Source organism: Pocillopora damicornis, chromosome 11, assembly GCF_964200805.1.
Source record: "Pocillopora damicornis chromosome 11, jaPocDami1.2, whole genome shotgun sequence".
Lineage (NCBI taxonomy): Eukaryota > Metazoa > Cnidaria > Anthozoa > Scleractinia > Pocilloporidae > Pocillopora > Pocillopora damicornis.
In genome coordinates, this window is record NC_142680.1 from 22,694,678 (window position 1) to 22,711,807 (window position 17,130).

At 39.2% G+C, this 17,130-nt stretch overlaps 2 protein-coding genes across 3 annotated transcripts; both read left to right on the forward strand.

Annotated features, from left to right (window-relative positions):
- The first annotated feature begins 484 nt into the window (after nt 1-484).
- LOC113678362 (A disintegrin and metalloproteinase with thrombospondin motifs 1) lies at nt 485-14,025 on the forward strand. 2 transcript variants are annotated; one of them, XM_089187295.1, is made up of 26 exons: nt 485-755; nt 1,208-1,295; nt 1,431-1,717; nt 2,099-2,258; nt 2,628-2,809; nt 3,230-3,313; nt 3,414-3,547; nt 3,883-3,917; nt 4,352-4,454; nt 5,122-5,250; nt 5,569-5,701; nt 6,254-6,349; nt 6,442-6,587; nt 6,678-6,744; nt 7,025-7,109; nt 7,483-7,610; nt 7,942-8,065; nt 8,533-8,622; nt 8,958-9,127; nt 9,523-9,652; nt 10,063-10,189; nt 10,583-10,790; nt 11,578-11,767; nt 12,691-12,993; nt 13,587-13,746; nt 13,886-14,025. In XM_089187295.1, the coding sequence occupies exons 1-25, from the start codon at nt 705-707 to the stop codon at nt 13,712-13,714; spliced, it is 3,378 nt and encodes a 1,125-aa protein (XP_089043421.1). In that variant the 5' UTR covers nt 485-704; the 3' UTR covers nt 13,715-13,746; nt 13,886-14,025. The 2 variants fall into 2 exon arrangements, with proteins under 2 accessions (XP_089043421.1, XP_027051046.2); XM_027195245.2 differs by having other exon boundaries at nt 559-755; nt 13,587-13,752; nt 13,887-14,025.
- Nucleotides 14,026-15,188: 1,163 nt separating this feature from the next.
- LOC113678411 (uncharacterized) lies at nt 15,189-16,918 on the forward strand. Its single transcript, XM_027195297.2, has one exon. The coding sequence runs from the start codon at nt 15,339-15,341 to the stop codon at nt 16,872-16,874; it is 1,536 nt and encodes a 511-aa protein (XP_027051098.2). The 5' UTR covers nt 15,189-15,338; the 3' UTR covers nt 16,875-16,918.
- Nucleotides 16,919-17,130: the final 212 nt, after the last annotated feature.

Sequence of the window (17,130 nt, forward strand, 5' to 3'; positions counted from 1 at the left end):
GTTGAATCAACCAATTTGAATCAAAAAAAGAACGTAACTCAAAAGCGTCCGACAAGTTCTGAATAAACAGAACTAACTTACAGAGTGTAGTCCATGCTAATTGTAAAACGTAGGTTTAAAGAGATCGAAAGAGACCTTACAATGTTAAAAGACCATAATTTCTACAACCAACAGATTACAGAATGAAAGAGACAAAAAAAATTACGGAAAAAGAAACCAAATAAAAAATCAAGTCTTGGTCTGACTAGTATTTTTTTTTTAAATGAACGACGAAGTCATACGGGTTAACAAAACGCTCAACGAGGCCAAGGAAACAAATACGCAGAAAAAGAAACACGGTATAACTATTTTAGTTGTGTTGACTTTCGTTATTACAAACTGGCATCGGATATCTTGTTTCAAGTTCTTAATTGAATGAAGATATTTCAACAGTTATAGAAAAACTCCATCAACTGAGAGGCCATCAGTGAATTTCCTCATCTAAGTGCGTTCAAAGCTTCTTAATAGACCCCGCACGTAGGAGGATCAAATTTCAAAGAGAGCTTGTTTCCCGAAGGATTTCCTGGGCTTTGTCTTCTTTGCCATCTCTGAGCAGACATAAAAACGGCGTTCACGAAACGTTTTTCAATGATTCACCGTTTACCCAGATTTGCCAGTTGGCACTCTTTGGGTCTGTTCGAGACCTCGACCTCAGAGAAAGAGAAATGAGTCGATTTTTCTCACTTTTTCTGCATCTAACCCTCTTCCTCTACCAGGTGAGTAGGAAGTTAATGTAATAATTTCAGGGAACATATTTGCAACAAGGGAAATAAGCTTCATGAAATTAAAGCAGTCTACCTCAAAGGGACCTCACAGAGAGGAAAATTAAAGGAGCATTTAGTCAACCAAGAAAAATCGGTTTTGCGTTTAAGGTTGATTCTCTTATTAAGAGTTTTCTCAAATTTAAGTTTAATTATACTTTACCTTCGAACAACCTCTTAACACCTAACAACCAAACTGCAAATAACGATACTTTCGTAGGAAGGCCGACAGCCAAATTCCTCTTCTAAATTGAAACGATTTTTCTTGTTTCCATAAACACTCAACAGCTGTAACTATTTCAGAATATACTTTTCACTTTGAATTGGTGCTCGGGAATGCATTTGACTCTCCGAAAAATTACTATATAGCTGATGATTTGATAGCCATAATTTGTGCTGTTTTACAGAGGAGAGCCGCTGCAAGACAAGACCTCCATACTTTTCTATCAAATGATGAATTAAGAAGATATTTACATACAGATTCCCACGAATCAGGTCAGGTGTCTCACATGATGCTTTCGTGATGATGACATGATGCACACGTGATGCATCACATGATGCTTTTCTTTCCCAACCAGCGAATTTTGACGTTAGTAAAGCAATAATTTTAACATTAGTGTCTATCCTTAGTTCCAGAATACGATGTCGTACGAATCTATAAACACAGAGGCAAGCGAAGTCCATTTTCCACAAAGCAGGACTACAGACTGTCAGCATTTGGAAAAGACTTTGGACTGACGTTGCAACAAAATGATGACGTCATTCCCGACACAGGGCTGCCCATAGAGAGGCGAAAAAGAGACGGTATGGTTGTCAAAGAGATCCACCGTCCACATGGAAGATTTTATGAGGGTCACGTAGCTTCGGATCCAAATTCCCATGTAGCTGTTCGGGAGAATGATAAAAAGAGTCAGCTGGTAAATTATGCTAATCGGAAAATATGTCACTTTCTTAAGATATTTCAGCGATTTTTTTTTTTTTTGAGATTTAAAGTACAGAGTTTAATTCCAAGAAAAGAGAGTGAAGGAAAGAGACTACAGACTTAATATAGGTGTTGTTTAAATGGCCCTAGAGCAAGGCTATTTTTATTCTCAAAGTATCCAGTCTTAAAGGTATAATTATAGCGACAGGTTTAGTGAGTGTTTAGCGGAGGAAAGATGTCCACCTAACCAGAATTTGCGTCTTTGGCTTGGCTATTTACAGATATTAGTGGGAATGATGCTGTAAGTCTCTAATGAGCTTGGCTCATCTCTTGAAAGCGGTCCATAAAAAGTTATTAAAAATTGTAAATCTTGTAGAGTGGTGCTTTAGTGAGTGGTGGCCATCTGTACCATTTGGAGCCTCTATCAAGTCATCTTCATCGGCGAGCGGCATTACAAGGATCTGAGTACCATGTCATCTCCAAACGAAGCATTCGAGATATGCTAAACCAAAACCTTATGTCTACTCATAATAAAGGTATTTCTAATTTATTTTACAAACGCGACCCTGGATATAAACCAACTTATATCATAACATTACTCCACTTGGAAAACCAGCATTTCCATTGTTCACTTTTTCTTTCTTTCCGATTTCTTGTGATCACAAAGGCATTGTGAATTAGCAGGGGGGGGGGGGTCACACCACAGTCCTGTTTTTATTTACTCAGAGCGAGTCAGAGCAGTTAATGCCAATCTTTTTAAGTAAATTTTCCCCTCCATACCAGGTGATCGCCTTCCCCCCCCTCCCCTCACCACCTCTGCCCTTGCGCAGTCGTCAGTTTTTTGCCAACAATTTAGAGATCATTTTAAGATTTCCAACGGTGCTTCATTTTTCCCTAATTACCAGGGAAGACGCAAGAACAAGAGGAGATCCAAGTTGATCAGACCGAGACTCCCAAGAGTAGAACTAAACGTGACAACATTTACAATGGCAATATATATATCGAGGCCATGCTTACCGCTGACAAAACAACCTGCGATTTCTATGGCAACGGCACACTTGACTACCTCCTGAACATTGCTAATCTAGTAATAATAAGATGAACTTTCAGTTCTTAGTGAAACATAAATAAAAAAATAAAGAGTTGTTTTTATTTTTGCCAAATTAAATATTTCGTGCAAGACAATATGGATATTCAAATCAATATTATTTAAAATTTTCCCATGTGCTAGTTAGTCAATCTCAGCCTCGAATCTACGATCCTGTTGGCTTCCCAAATTGAATTATTTTTTTTCTGATTTCAAATTAAACTGTCTCCGGAAAAAAGATAGGTAATGCAATAATCGAAGCCATGTTTATCGACGCAAGTCATAGACACTATTGGGACCAGAGCCCTAGATCCGTTCCGCCGCCCAAACGATCAGGTTAACTAGGTAAATGCGAAGCTGTTTGACTTTCCATTTTTAACATTTTTTTTTCAAACTTTTCTTGGTTCAATTTTCATATAGGTCAATCGGCTTTACAAAGATAAGTCCATTGGAATGCCCGTGTCCTGGGTTCTCACGAAGGTCTTCCTCATCGAAGGGTTCGACGTAAGTGGGAGTTATCAAAACCTGCGATTTATACATCAATAAAATTTATAATTTTTTTAATTGGTTTTGTTCGTTTGTTTTTTCCTGTCTTTACGAATAGCCGGACTTGGACTTTGCAGCAAACAACATACGCTCTGCAGGATCGTACCATGGGAAATTCAAAAATTGGGCCTTCGATAGGAACCTTGCAAATGGTAAACAAGAACATTATGATATTGCTGCCATGCTTACAAGGTAAGTATCATCATGAGCATTTTCAAGCGGAAATTCATATAAAATCTGTATTGAATCGTTTTTATTTAAATGCGCCATGTGATTGGTCTATAAAGCACGCGACACCCTCTCAACCAATCCGATGCAAAGTTTAAAAAAAAAATGGCGACTTAATCAGTCACGTTTTCGAGCGCTTCTTTTTCATTCAGTTGTTTGAAATACTCTATTTTCGGTTTCATTGCACCAAAATGGGGTTGGCACACAAAATAACTAAACATGATAACACATGTAAGTTCGAGTAAACTTTAACCATTCGTTCATTTATGACAAAACATTTTATCTTTTGTTGGAAACAGGAGCGTATGCGGTCTGAACAGCTGCTCCATCAATGGTAAGGATGAGCTTAAAACTCAGTTCACGTGCACTTATTGGCAAATTAATTTACTTGTGTATGTTTTTTCTGTTTTTTGTTTTTTGTTTTCAATACAAATATCTGCTTGCTTCTTTTTTAAGTAATAGAGACCTCACAGGCGCATCAAAGAAATTCCTCTCCTCCCCCCCTCTCCCACTACTATGGTCTAGGTTCAACTACAAGACCAAATTGAGTATAATTATGGGATTGCATTTGTTTGTGGTCGATGTCATTGCCTCGACTCGTTGAATATTCTTCGGCCTCTGTGGTTTTTTCACCTACTTTCAAATGTACAAAAGCAGAGAGCGACTAGGAATCGTTGGACTAAGAAGCACTTCGAGAATGAGACACTGCTGATAGTTGCATTTTAATTTGAAATTTTATTGATATTTAACGTTGCTATCTCCTAACAGGGGTCGCAAATATGGGACTTTGTGGCAAATACCCTGGCGTGAGCGTAAATGTGGCTATTGGACTCAGTGCAGCATACACTGTGACGCACGAAGTGGCTCACAAGTAATTCTTATTAATACTGTTTCTGCCTTGTTAATTGGTTCTCTCTCATGAACATGGGACTTAACCCGAAGACATAATTTGAACTAACACTGAATCGTTATTGTAGGTGTTTGTCTCAGCGCAAAGGTATCACCAGTTCTCTTAGCTTGTTATTCTTTTTTTTCGTATTCAAATTTTTAGCTAAAACTTATCTCAAATCATCGATAATTATTTTAATTTGTCGCCAAATGGTTCTGAATTAGTATGTGGCGCTCATTACAAACATAATCTTACGAATAGCCTTTTCCTGAAATCTCAGGTTTTCCCGAAAATAACCAATTTCTTTTCACGAAATATGCTTCGGTGGAATCTATCTTTCTCCGCCAAAAATGCATGGTATCAACAATTTATGTGACGAACATTTCACAATATATGCGGGCAACTCAGCGAAAAAAGTTTGAATGACAATTTAAATGAAACTTGCAAGAAAAAAGCTGTGTCTTTATCAAATATTCAGTAACCAAAATTGATTCTGTTTTTATTTCCTGTAGCATCGGTGTAGGGCATGATAACGGAAGCTGCCACGAGATAGGAACTATCATACATAGGCATCAAGCCTATACGAGAAAAGATCTGTCTTCACGGGATATTCAGTACCTTGGATTGATTCTGTTTTTATCTCCCATAGCATTGGTGTAGGGCATGATAATGGGGACTGCCACAGGATGGGAGCCATCATGCACAGGCAACAGGCTCATGGCCCGAACGCATTCCATTGGTCCCCTTGCAGCATGAAGAAACTGAAAGAGAGGTTTACGTAAGTATTTATTGTTGTTCCTCCTTGTCTCTAGATCTGCTCACGAAGTGCAAAACATCTGAACTTTAATAAAGAAGTCAAGGAAGAATATTTCCCACTTCCGACGTGTGCCTTAGTTGCCCAGTTGGTGGTATCTGGGAAGCACGGATTCGAATCCCGTCGAAGCCTCATTTTTACCTTACTTGAGTTTGTCTTGAAAACAGGAAAGCAAGAGGAAACTACCTCTTAATTTACTTGCTATCCAGAAATATTAAGATTAGGAATCTTGTGTAGGGTAAGTTTTAATCTCGATACTTAAAATTGCATCTTTACTCCCAGGTTATACAAATGCTTACACAACCAACCACCGGCACAGCTTCCTCTTCCCAGTCTTCCTCCTCTCTTTTCAGCTGACGAACAGTGCCAAATGGCCTATGGGAAAGACTATGCTGTGTGTGGTCCAACACTTAGAGTAAGTAGGCCATAGAAAAAGCTTCTTAAGAGAAGCTAAAGAATTGTATAGTTTAGTTCTACAGTTAAGATTGGTAGCGATTGTAAAGCCGATTCCATGGTCGTTTGTCCTGTGTTAGTTTGCGCTAAGTTTGAGATGAGAAGTAACTTTCTTGCCGAGTTTCTCTCAGTGACGTCATGGACGTCACGTATCACAGAAGGTACCAGCTCTGACCCATTCAAGAACACTGAGGAGTTATCTGTTAGGCTATGAGCTCTTGACTGGCCACTATGGCATATTCAGCATCTCTTCCGTGTACATGCGTTGGATATGAGATGATAGATGTATTCACGAGTAACGCTAGTAGAGTAATTCTTTCATCAGATAAATTTGATAAAATTTAAAACTGACTTGAGTATTGCGAAAATGCTTCGTCCATTTTATATGGACTCAGATATCATAGTCTGTAAGATCTTATCAATTACATGGGCTTTGCTTCAGGGGATGAGTTTGTCCATGAATTAGACTGTGCACTCTCAGACATTAAAGAAAGTTGATAAATGTTTTTCTTAGGAAAGCTGCGGAGCACTTTTCTGTGAAGGAAAAGGAGGAAGCTGCTTCACTAGATCTTCTCCAATCGCTGAGGGAACGTTATGTGGCATCAGGAAGGTAAAACTGCTAAATACGATTTTAGAAAACTTTAGGAGTTCTCAAAAAAGAATAGGCGGTTTTCTTAAGTTTTTAATCTTTTTTTTCTTTAGATCTGCCTGGCCGGACATTGCAGACATGAACCAAGAGTACCAGGGCCAATTGACGGTGGGTGGGGCTCTTGGGGATCGTATGAAGCATGTACACGAACTTGTGGGGGAGGGGTGAGATACCGAAGTCGACAGTGCAACAACCCAGTGTAAGCATCGTACTTATCTTAACACCAATGATGTTCTAAAATCCAGAATTTTAAACTAAATGAACATGTCTTTCTTCCTTTTTCCTGAAGACCTAAATTCTATGGAAAAGCGTGCGAGGGATCCAGCAAAGGTCACTTTGAAATTTGTAACATTCAGGTTCGTTGTTCAGTTAAGGAAAATTATTTGTGTATTTAATGGAGACGTATTTCATTGCCTTGACCGTTGGTTAAAGCTGATGATAAGGGATATCAACAAAATACGACGTGTGGGGGTCGTCTCACCTCAACCTCGAGTGTTTCATTGAAAGATTTTACAGTTCAGCTAAACTTAAACTGATGTTTTTTGACATGTTTACAAAATGCAAGTTAGCTAAATCATTGGTTGACTTGAAGAGGAAAGAATGAATTTACAACTGCTTGTATGTTTTCCCCCTCAGGAGTGCAGTGTTGATCGTTTTCGTCATCAGCAATGTGAAGCACACAACACGGACAGTACGAAATACCGTCCTCACTTTTTGGGAGGTAATAACATTAAATTTGCTTGGGTAAACTTTATTTGACATTGCAATAGATAGCTCCTACTTTGCACTGGAGAATTCTAGAAAACCTGGCACTGAGTTGACGCTGCTGAATCCAGCACGTCCCTTTTACGTGGAGAAAATACCACGCTTATCGGTGGCTCCAAACTAAAGAAGAAAGACACCTTGAAAAAACAAAACAAAACAAAGCAGATACGAATACATCTGATTGTGACTCCATATTTTGAGATGACTTGATTTCTTTTTGTAACCATGATAAATAAATACATCTTTTAAAACACTTTGTGTGGAATTTCTATAGAAGTACAGCATTGCAAGGAATTGATGAACTCGACATTTCTCTTATTCCTAATCAGGCAGTAGCAAGTGTACTTTGGCTTGCGTGACCGGGGGTAGAGGATATTATTTTGGCGACGTCACGGATGGGACTCGTTGTGAGGGGAATAAAAATGTGTTTGATGTCTGCATTGAAGGAAAATGTGTGGTGAGTACTTAACTGGCTGACTGACCAACTGACCAACTGACTGACCGATTGACTGACTGACTGACCGATTGACCAACTAACCAGCTAACCAACTAATTGACCGACTAACTGACTGACTGACTGACTGACCGATTGACCGACCGGCCAGCTCACTGAGTGAGGGAGTAACTGGCTGACTGACTGATTAACTTACCCAGTGACCACCTGACTATTTACTTAAATTTCCCTATAAATGAAGAAATAGATGAATGAATGAACGCAAACATTTCAATTTCTTTTGCCAATTATCTTGCCAGTCGGATGAAATACTTCCTTGTCTGTTATTTTTCAGCCGGTCGGTTGTGATAAGAAGCTGAGATCTGGCAAAGTATTGGATCGATGTTTGAATTGTGGAGGAGAAGGTGGATCATGTGTTTTGGTTGGGGGGATGTACACAAAGGACTATCGAGTATATGGTAATAATTGGAGTCAGATTTTCTGACTAGTTTATAATATATTTTCTTACACTGGATATCAAAACTGGGACTTAGATTTAAACATATTTATACCCCCCTTCTCATCTTCATTCCGTTTCATTGGGAATATTAAATGAAGCATTCGTGATGCTATTTTATCGTATTTTGGAATTTAAAAACTACTATTATCAGGGAAGAAACTCAAATCGTGCGCCACACTCTTTGATCGCATCATGTCTTGATATTTTTTCCCAACGGGTGGAGGATCTTTGATAGAACAAGCGGAAGATTGAGGTGTTATGGTGTTGGAAAAAGAAATTAGCAGGCTCACACTGAGAGGAATGTATAATGTTAAAATAACGGTTACGACCCTAACGCATGATTATACACATATGTTCGTTTGACAGACAGGCACTGATAAACATTCTCGTTTGTTTTTACTTCTTCCGTATTTCTATACTTTGCAGGGCGCAACAACGGAGACATCATGTTCACCATTCCAAAAGGAGCGACAAATGTCCAGATTCAGGAGATGAACAAATCTTACAACTTCCTGAGTACGAAGAATAATATCTCCCCCCTCCTCCATCCCGGTAGAAGGGGGATAAGTAATGTTCGGTAAAGTTTTCGACGGAGTTGGGCCTAGGCCTGAGATCTAAACACTGAAACTTTGAATAACTTTCCGAACCCCATTGAAAACCCCTATCAATTCATCACTTATCTTTTTTGGCTTTTCGTCTGTCAACTAGTTATTCACATCATCCTTACAATAAATAACACGTATTTGGAAGATCTCTCTTACTTTACTTTGGTTTAAATTTCACAAAGCTCAGTCTCTAAGTTCCCTTTGGATCACGAACATTCACAATTTTTCCGTACCTTGTGTTTCCAGGTATAAAGTCAACGAAAGCAGTCAAAGCAGTCGATTACTACGTCCCAGTCCCAAGCTGGACGAATACTTACGCGGCCGCAGGCACGTTCATTTACCACTACATGAAAAAGTATATTGATGCTGAGCGAATTACTATCAGAGGACCGACAAATGAAGACCTAGATGCGATGGTAATTATTTGATTTTATCATTTTTTTTTAAAACGGTGTTTAAGTATACCTCACGTACTGTCTGCAGCGTTGAACTGTGGACTGAGAGATCTGGGTTCGATAGTTGGTTTGGCTTTTGATTTAACTGAAGTAAGCGAGAAGAAAAATCAAAATATTGCTTACTATGCTATGTCTTGTGTAATGCATTATATCTACGTGTTTTCAATGTGGTTAAGGTGGCCACCGCTACATATCGACTATGTAATAGCTAAGTAAACAAAATTTTAACCTTGACATATAATTTCACATCTAAAGATATATTCGCTTACCAACCTCCAGCCGCGTTTTTTTTTTTGTTTCTCTCTCTCCACTGCATGTACAAACAATTTAACTTTCTTTTCTTGATTTTGCTGTAGTACGTTCATCCTGGAAGACATGGCAATCCGGGTATATCTTATAGCTACTATATCCCTGGAAATGGAAAAAGCACAACCTTCAAATGGAACCAAACGATCAACGGCGAATGCAGTACCACATGTGCCGGAGGTAGACATTTTAAAAGATATACAAGTAATAAAAGGTTGCTAAACACGTCGGGGTCAAGAAGGCAGCGAAAATTACTCATAAAAGAGTGAAACGTGTGTCGGTTTAGAATTTTAAAATTTGGACACTCGGAGTACCATTTTCGGAAAAAAGTGACAGAACTAGGTCTGTCTTTTGAAAAGAACCACTTCGTTTATACGGCCTTAAGCGGACAATTCCTGAAATCAGCTGCGTGGAAACACGCCCGTCCTGTCGACAAGTGGAACTAAGTTTTCCTTCCAAACCGACAAAAGCTAGTTCCTCAACTTCAAAGTCGCTGAACTTCGGTGATTAACGCCTGATGTAAAATTGAGGCGTGTGCAAATAAGTATAACGTATGAAGTGTGTAAAACGCCAATTCCATTTGCTATTAGGTGTTCAGCATATTAAAGTCACGTGCCACCGTGAGGATGACGCAAGTGAGGTCTCTTCTGATTATTGTGACAAGAACACTAAACCAGCGGAGTCCAAGTTATGTAACCTGGCCCCTTGTCCGAAGGAGTAAGTATGAGTCTTACGCTTGAAAATACTATGGTGCGCAAAGCTTGAGCGAGAAGCCATCCTAGATAGGAAAATGCATTTCGCCCTCTTGTGTTTTTGTGATAACAAATTGTTGTTCTCTTATATTCGTAGAACTTTAAAGAGTGTAGCGCCTATCAAACTAATTCTCGGGATTAACTCGCAACAATACAACGAGTGATACTATGATTAAACAGTTAGCGTTAACATGGGTAAATGTCTTTGACACACTTCAAGATAAATGCAAGCTTTTAGTCGCCTCAATCGTTTGATAAAGGCTATTCAAAGTATAACGCATAATCTCCAAACTTTGGTTTTTGTTTTAAGTTTAGCCTTGTTTTTTTTATTATAATTGTTCTCTTACAATTCACGCAGATATAAGTTGGGAGCCTGGAGTCAATGTTCCGAACTGTGTGGAGGTGGTCAGCAACACAGAAATCTGACATGCGCACAAGTCATTACACAGAAGTACACCAAAATTCTACCAGATTCTAGTTGCACCAATTTGTCAAAACCAGAAAGTTACAAACCCTGCAACAATATAGATTGTATGCCTCAGTGGGTTACTGGAGAATGGACACAGGTAAGAAACAACGCATGCGCATACCAGGCTTTAAATAATATCAGTGAATGCTCTTATTGGTGAGGTTGTTCACTGTGCCTTCTTGAGAGGAAGAGGATTCTGGGGCTCGTAAAGGCAATTATTTAAAATCTATTAAGTTCTTTGGTTCCCGCCAAAACTCATCGAATAAGTGCTCAGAAAATATTAATTTTAGAGAAACTATCGTAATATCTAACAATTGTTTGACGAGCTCATAGTACCGAGTTTGCCTTGGCCAATCTCGTTTTTAACAAGCTTGCGAATGAATTTTTTTTAAAATTGATTTCAAATAAATTCTGCACGTTTGGATATTTGGATAACCCTTTTTTAGCTCTGCAACAGTTGGCTAAATGCATTTCTGTAAAAGGTGACTTGGAGTACGAGCTGATAACCGGAGTTGAATGAACCAATCAGAACACTAGAAATGCAAAATTCAGAGTTGAAATTAAATATAGATACTTATTCGTTGGTAGCCCGAGTAATTTAACTGTGAAACTCAGAAAACCGCGAACATTTTCCTTTTATTCTGAAAGGTCAGTTGTGCTCTAAGCTGAGTTGAGGATAAGATATACAAATTAATTATCACTTTGTGATCTAGGAGTAGCTTTTGAAACACAAAACGTCTCTTATTTATCTTTGGCGTTCACGGTTTTCTGAGTTTTGCAGATACCCATGATACATTTCATAGGGGTCCTACTGGCGTCAAAACCATATGTTTCACAACTTTCGATTTCCACGCGATATATTATTGTCGTCACTATGTTTTCAGTGCTCGATACCTTGTGGTGGTGGTGGTGGCACTAAAACACGTCTGGTGGAATGCAAGAGGAAGCTTGCAAATGGCTCCTGGCTTTCCCTGCCAGAAGATCATTGCACTGAGAAGCCATCTTCACAAACTTCATGCAATAATGTGCCCTGTTACAAATGGCGAGTTCAATATCCGTGTGCCAGCTGTGGAGGTAGGCATCTTCGTTTCGTTTAATGGGAGTGAGATGGGGGAATAGGGGAGGAAGGGAGAGAGAAGGGAGAGGAGAGGGTGGAAGAAAAGAGGAAGGAGTAAGAGCCGAATGGAGAATGGGAAAAGAAGGAGCAACAGCTTTGAGAGGACGACGAAAGAAGTAAAGGAGAGGGAGCAGGAGAAGAGGAGAAGAATGAGGAGAAAGAAAGAAAGAAAACAGAAGGGAAGAAAGTGGTGGAGGAAGAGGGAGAGGTATATCTAGGAGAAGGAGCGGGAAGAGGGGCAGGTAAAGGTAGAAGTATATAATAGGAGAAAGGGGAAGGATAAGGAGGAGAAGAAAGAAAAAGGAAGAAAAAGGAAGAAAAAGGAAGGTGGAAAAGCAGAGGTTAAAGATACATGGATAAAGAGGGTTAGTTTCTAAAGAAACTGGTGCTGCGTCGGTGGGGGTGTAACAGGGTATTTAGTACTATCAACTGAGTTGAGAACGTAAAACTGGCCGTGAAGATTTTAAAAGCTGACGTTTCTAGCATTTGCCATTCGTCAGAGCGAATGGAATGGTTGGACATAGAGGAGTAAGGGTGAGACTAATGTAAAAGAGGAGGAGGTAGGGCGTGGAGTTTGAGAAGGTGAGAGAAAGAGGAGGATAAGAGAGAGACTAGGGAAGAGGAGAAGGAGCTTACAGAGGTTTCATGGAGAGGAGGAAGGGAGAGACTAAGAAGGTAGGGGTGGAGCTAACGAGGAGTGAAAGAAAACCCTAAAAGTCAGACATTTCTCTGATCAGCATTGACACATTTTAAGGCTGACACCAACACAAACAAAGATTGCTTTACCTATCCCTAGGTTAAAGTTAAATGCTCAAATTCAGCTTCAGATGTAAATGGTACTCAACAACAACTTTTATTTGTTTTATTCTCGAACTTTCAGGTTCGGATATGAGTTACTTTCCGATCGGTTGTTTCATGGACAAACACATCGGGGAGCGACCGTTAGAAAAATTGGTTGCAAATTTTCGTAACGGCATTGACTGGTACCACATGAGTAAAACGATAAAGAAATGTGCTGAGGATGCTTGGAGTAAACATTACGATGTCTTCGGAGTCCAGTTCTACGGAGAATGCTGGTCGGGCGACCAAGGCTATAAAACCTACGATAAGGATGGTTTCAATCTGCAAGGTTGTTGGGAAGGAGTAGGAAAGTCAAATAATAACTATGTTTACGCCTTCACCAGTAAGTGATTTTGTTATGATCATCATCATTATTATTCTCGTCATCGTCATTATCACCGCCACCAATATTTATTCACAAATTTACTAATATCATCAAGTGTCTTGCTGTTATTATCTTCTCTTTGTACTCAGCTCATCAGATATCAGACCCCTCTCCGACAATACAATTATAATTTGAAATAAGTGGATTTTAACTGAGGGCATTTAATGGCCATCCTCTTTGTCTGTCTTTGCTTGCATAGTTCTGTATTTATCAACAGAATTGATATTTAAAATTGACCCATGTAAAGAGTTTCAAAAGCTCACGTTTCGAGCGTTCGCCCTTCGTCGTGTTCGCTCTAAAAGAGGGCTGACACCTGACACGTTAGAAACTCTTTAGTTACTCTTTACGGTGGTCAAGTTACACTATCAATTCAATTCATAATACCCCCACCGACGCAGCACCACAAATTTTTTAGAAACTTACTCCCCTTCTCGCATAGTTCTGCCTCACTCTTGGTATAACTGTCGGTCTTTACATGTGCCACTTTGGGGATTTTGCTGATATGAACTGAATATTAAAAATAATGCTTATTTGAAAATATTCTCTCCTAGGCATGGTTTCCCAGCCTCGTGTTGATTGCATCTACGTAGCAAATGGACAGATTGTCCCGGATGAAAAATGCAGCGCCTCAAAGCCCTTAGCTAAAATGAAACGTTGCTCCGATGTGTGCAGGAATTAGGAGAAAAAAAGAAATAACAGTTTACCTAAAGGAATAAGGTATAATAAATCACAATACTATTTGGTAAATTTACTTGAAGCTCAAAGAAAGAAAGAAAAACTTGGAAAAGAATGACCACAAGAGAATAAGTTCTATTCTAATAATGCGATTAACTTTAAAATTTTTCTTGCAGGTCGTTAACGATGATCGAAGAATCCTAGAGGCAGCAAAGACAAATTTGATCTAGTTTCATTATGATTGTTTCTTTAATCAAATAATATTTTTGTTAATTTTGTAAAATGGGAAATAATGAATAAACTGTGAGGCAAGCGTATCGTTTACTTGCTCGTTTTTGATGAGGAATTCTAAGATTGCACTGGATTTCAATTCCTTCACGTCGCTTCGTGATAGATCTGGAAAAAAAGTAGAGTAACTTAGTTTAGGCGCCCCTCCCAGTATCAGATTCAAAACTTAAATTAGTCTCTAGTTTGTCTTCAGCCTTTAAATTTGATCATTTATATCGAATCGTCGAATTGCAAATGCAAGAATTTTTATAAGAGTCTACTACGATGAAATACGCAGGCGACAAATGGGTCCCGATGAAATTCACCGTTAGCCGTAAAACGGCCAAAAATTTTAGTTGTTATGCGTGAAAACTAACAGATTTTAATTGTTTTGGCAGCAAAAAAATTAACCGTATTTTTTTATGATCACAATGGAAATATATTAACCGTTAGCCGTAGATTGACCAGAATTTTTACCACTTAACTGCGCAAAACTTCGCGCGGACAATATCATGACAAAGATTGCTTTGGCACTAAGCTGCGTCAGCTGTAGCCATCTTAATCTTCCAATCCTTGGAAGTTAAACTTCATAGAGGTTATCCGAAAATTCTAACGATTGTAAAGAAACAGTAGGGGTACTAACTGCGTCCAACATGACACGTGTTGGAACGTTATTCTGGTCCAGATGTGTGTTTGCGGTTGAGTAAATACGTCCTTCGGTTTTGATTTTACAAAACTATTTCCTTGCCTTACTCATATATGCTTGTCGTTTGTTGGAATATAGAGAACTAGCCGTTACGCCGAGGTTGTGAAGGTTAAAAGTTGTGAAAAACTAATCATGAATGACTCGCAAACCGTTAGGAAGGCCCTTGCATTTCGACAATTGTCTCAAACAACACTAGTCCCTAGAGCTTCGGCTGCTAGGTGAGGCTCTTTTCCCAGAATAAACTTCATGGCAATAAACTAACATCATTCCGTCACCCGCCAACGTATTACCGTCTATTTATAAATCAATTCCCTTCTCATAAAAGAGGCTGATAGAAGGTTTTGACGACTGAAATAACTTATCAATGTGCTTACGGGTAATTTGGCGCCTGAGTAATCAATTACCTGCTGCCCGAGCAGTGCTTGTTAGATTGAGCCAATGAGATGCACAGTTAGAACAAACACACCATGACTTCACGCCACTTTGTCAAAAACCAATTAATTTGAGCCCCTTTTTACCCCAATACCACTGACTCTTCTGAACCAGTGATGACGAAATCTAGAGAATTTTACTACTTCAATTCAAGAGCCTAGTAGCTCTGAAGAAATTGTTCGCAAAACGAAACAATGAATGCTGCAAAAGTTTGTTCACCGACATGCCCGGGACAAAAGACATTGTTGACAGAGTATGTTTTCCAAACGTTCTTCGCAACTGTTCACTGACTTCGTTGAAAAGAATCTTTGACTTTTTCGTTGTCATGGTTTTGGTTATGGTGTCACTAACTTTGATCTACAGACCCGCAAAGATATTTCGCCGTCACAGAAGAACATTGTCTTACGAAGAACCTGTTGCAGATGTCGTACTGTCAAGCGATTTCTCGGACGATGGATTTTTTTTTATTCCATTCCACGAGAAAGAAAAATACCTGTCGTATGAGCCACCAGTTGGCAGTTGGAGTAAACAGCTTCAAGCTTTTGAGAATGCCGTCATAATATCCAAAATGCTAAACAGAACTCTTCTCGCTCAGCCTTTGGCCAGTGAACTAGAAATAAAGCGACTTTCGCGAGTCGTCCAACGAACTTTTCAGCCTGACTCAAAGGTCTTTGACATTTTGGACAGAAAATTCACCGTCCCAATTTCCTCCATAGTAGATCTGAATCACTTATCCAAGCTGATCAGGGTTCGAAGTGTACCTCATCGACAGTTTGTAAACAATTTTGAAAACTTGACACGGTTCGATGTCTGTCATCGCGACTCAGTGGGTTTTTGGGTCGATTTTGTGCCATCTGCAACTAATAAAAACGCTTGGAAAGTGCTCGAAGCGCAAAACTTTTCTCCTTTGTCATTCCCTGTTTCTGCAGTAGACCCTGCTTGTGATTATGGACTTGAGGTGAAAAGTGGTTCTTACCATCCCAAACCTGTTATAAGAGGGATCATCTCCGAGTTAAGCAGTCTTAAGGAGGATGTGTTATATTTTCGTGCAGGATCCATAGCAACCTCTGACATACGATTTCTGTCCAGGAGACGGACAGCGCTGGCACAAGAATGGACCGATAACTACATTCGTTTTACACGATATGTTCAGGAAAAGTTTCAAAGAATCATGGCAAAAATAAAACAGCCGTACAATGCAATGCTGATATCAAGAAACGAAGAAAGAAATATCAGCAATATTCTTCATTACAGATTAAAACAAATGGAAAAGAGGAAATTTCGTAGCATAACAAATGTCTTGTATGTAATTACTCATGTAAACAACCTGTCACATTTTGAACCGTTACGAACTCAGGGCTATGAGATATACTTATCTAAGGATCTATATCCTTCAGGGATTAGCTCATTTGTACGGTACGATGTGACAGAACTCCTTGGATTAGTAATTTGTAAATATGCTAGACTATACTCAGGCTCGACGGAGCCGTACCTCATTCGACGAGGTCGCATTCATGAGGCCGAAAAGAAGGATGGTCTCCTTGTTGATCACGTAGCTGTCAGGTGGGCGGGGCACACTGTCAAGAGAAGACATCGCATCTTACCGCCTCGCAACACGACAAGCTACGTGCAGCTGAATTTGAGAACTCATAAAGCAAATTACATTTCTTGTACAATTTGTAAATTTATGCATAATACGCTCAGACACCAAATTTGCGTTCCACTAATGAGTGAGTGTTCAAAGTTAAGACTTATTTAGAATGAGATTTTCTAATAAAGATTTGTTTGTTTAGGTTGGTAAAACTGCCACGCTTTCATTTAATGGATGATCTATATTCTGTGAGATCTTATCCCGTTTGTTTATTTGAAAATAAGAATCAAGAAAACTCTCGTTACTATGTAATCCTAAAAGGATACAGAACATTTTTAAATTCGACTATGAAAAATTTGCATTCCTCTCATCCTACCCAGCCAAATTTTGAGTAGGGCAGGGGAGGGAAGGGGGGGGGGGGGCT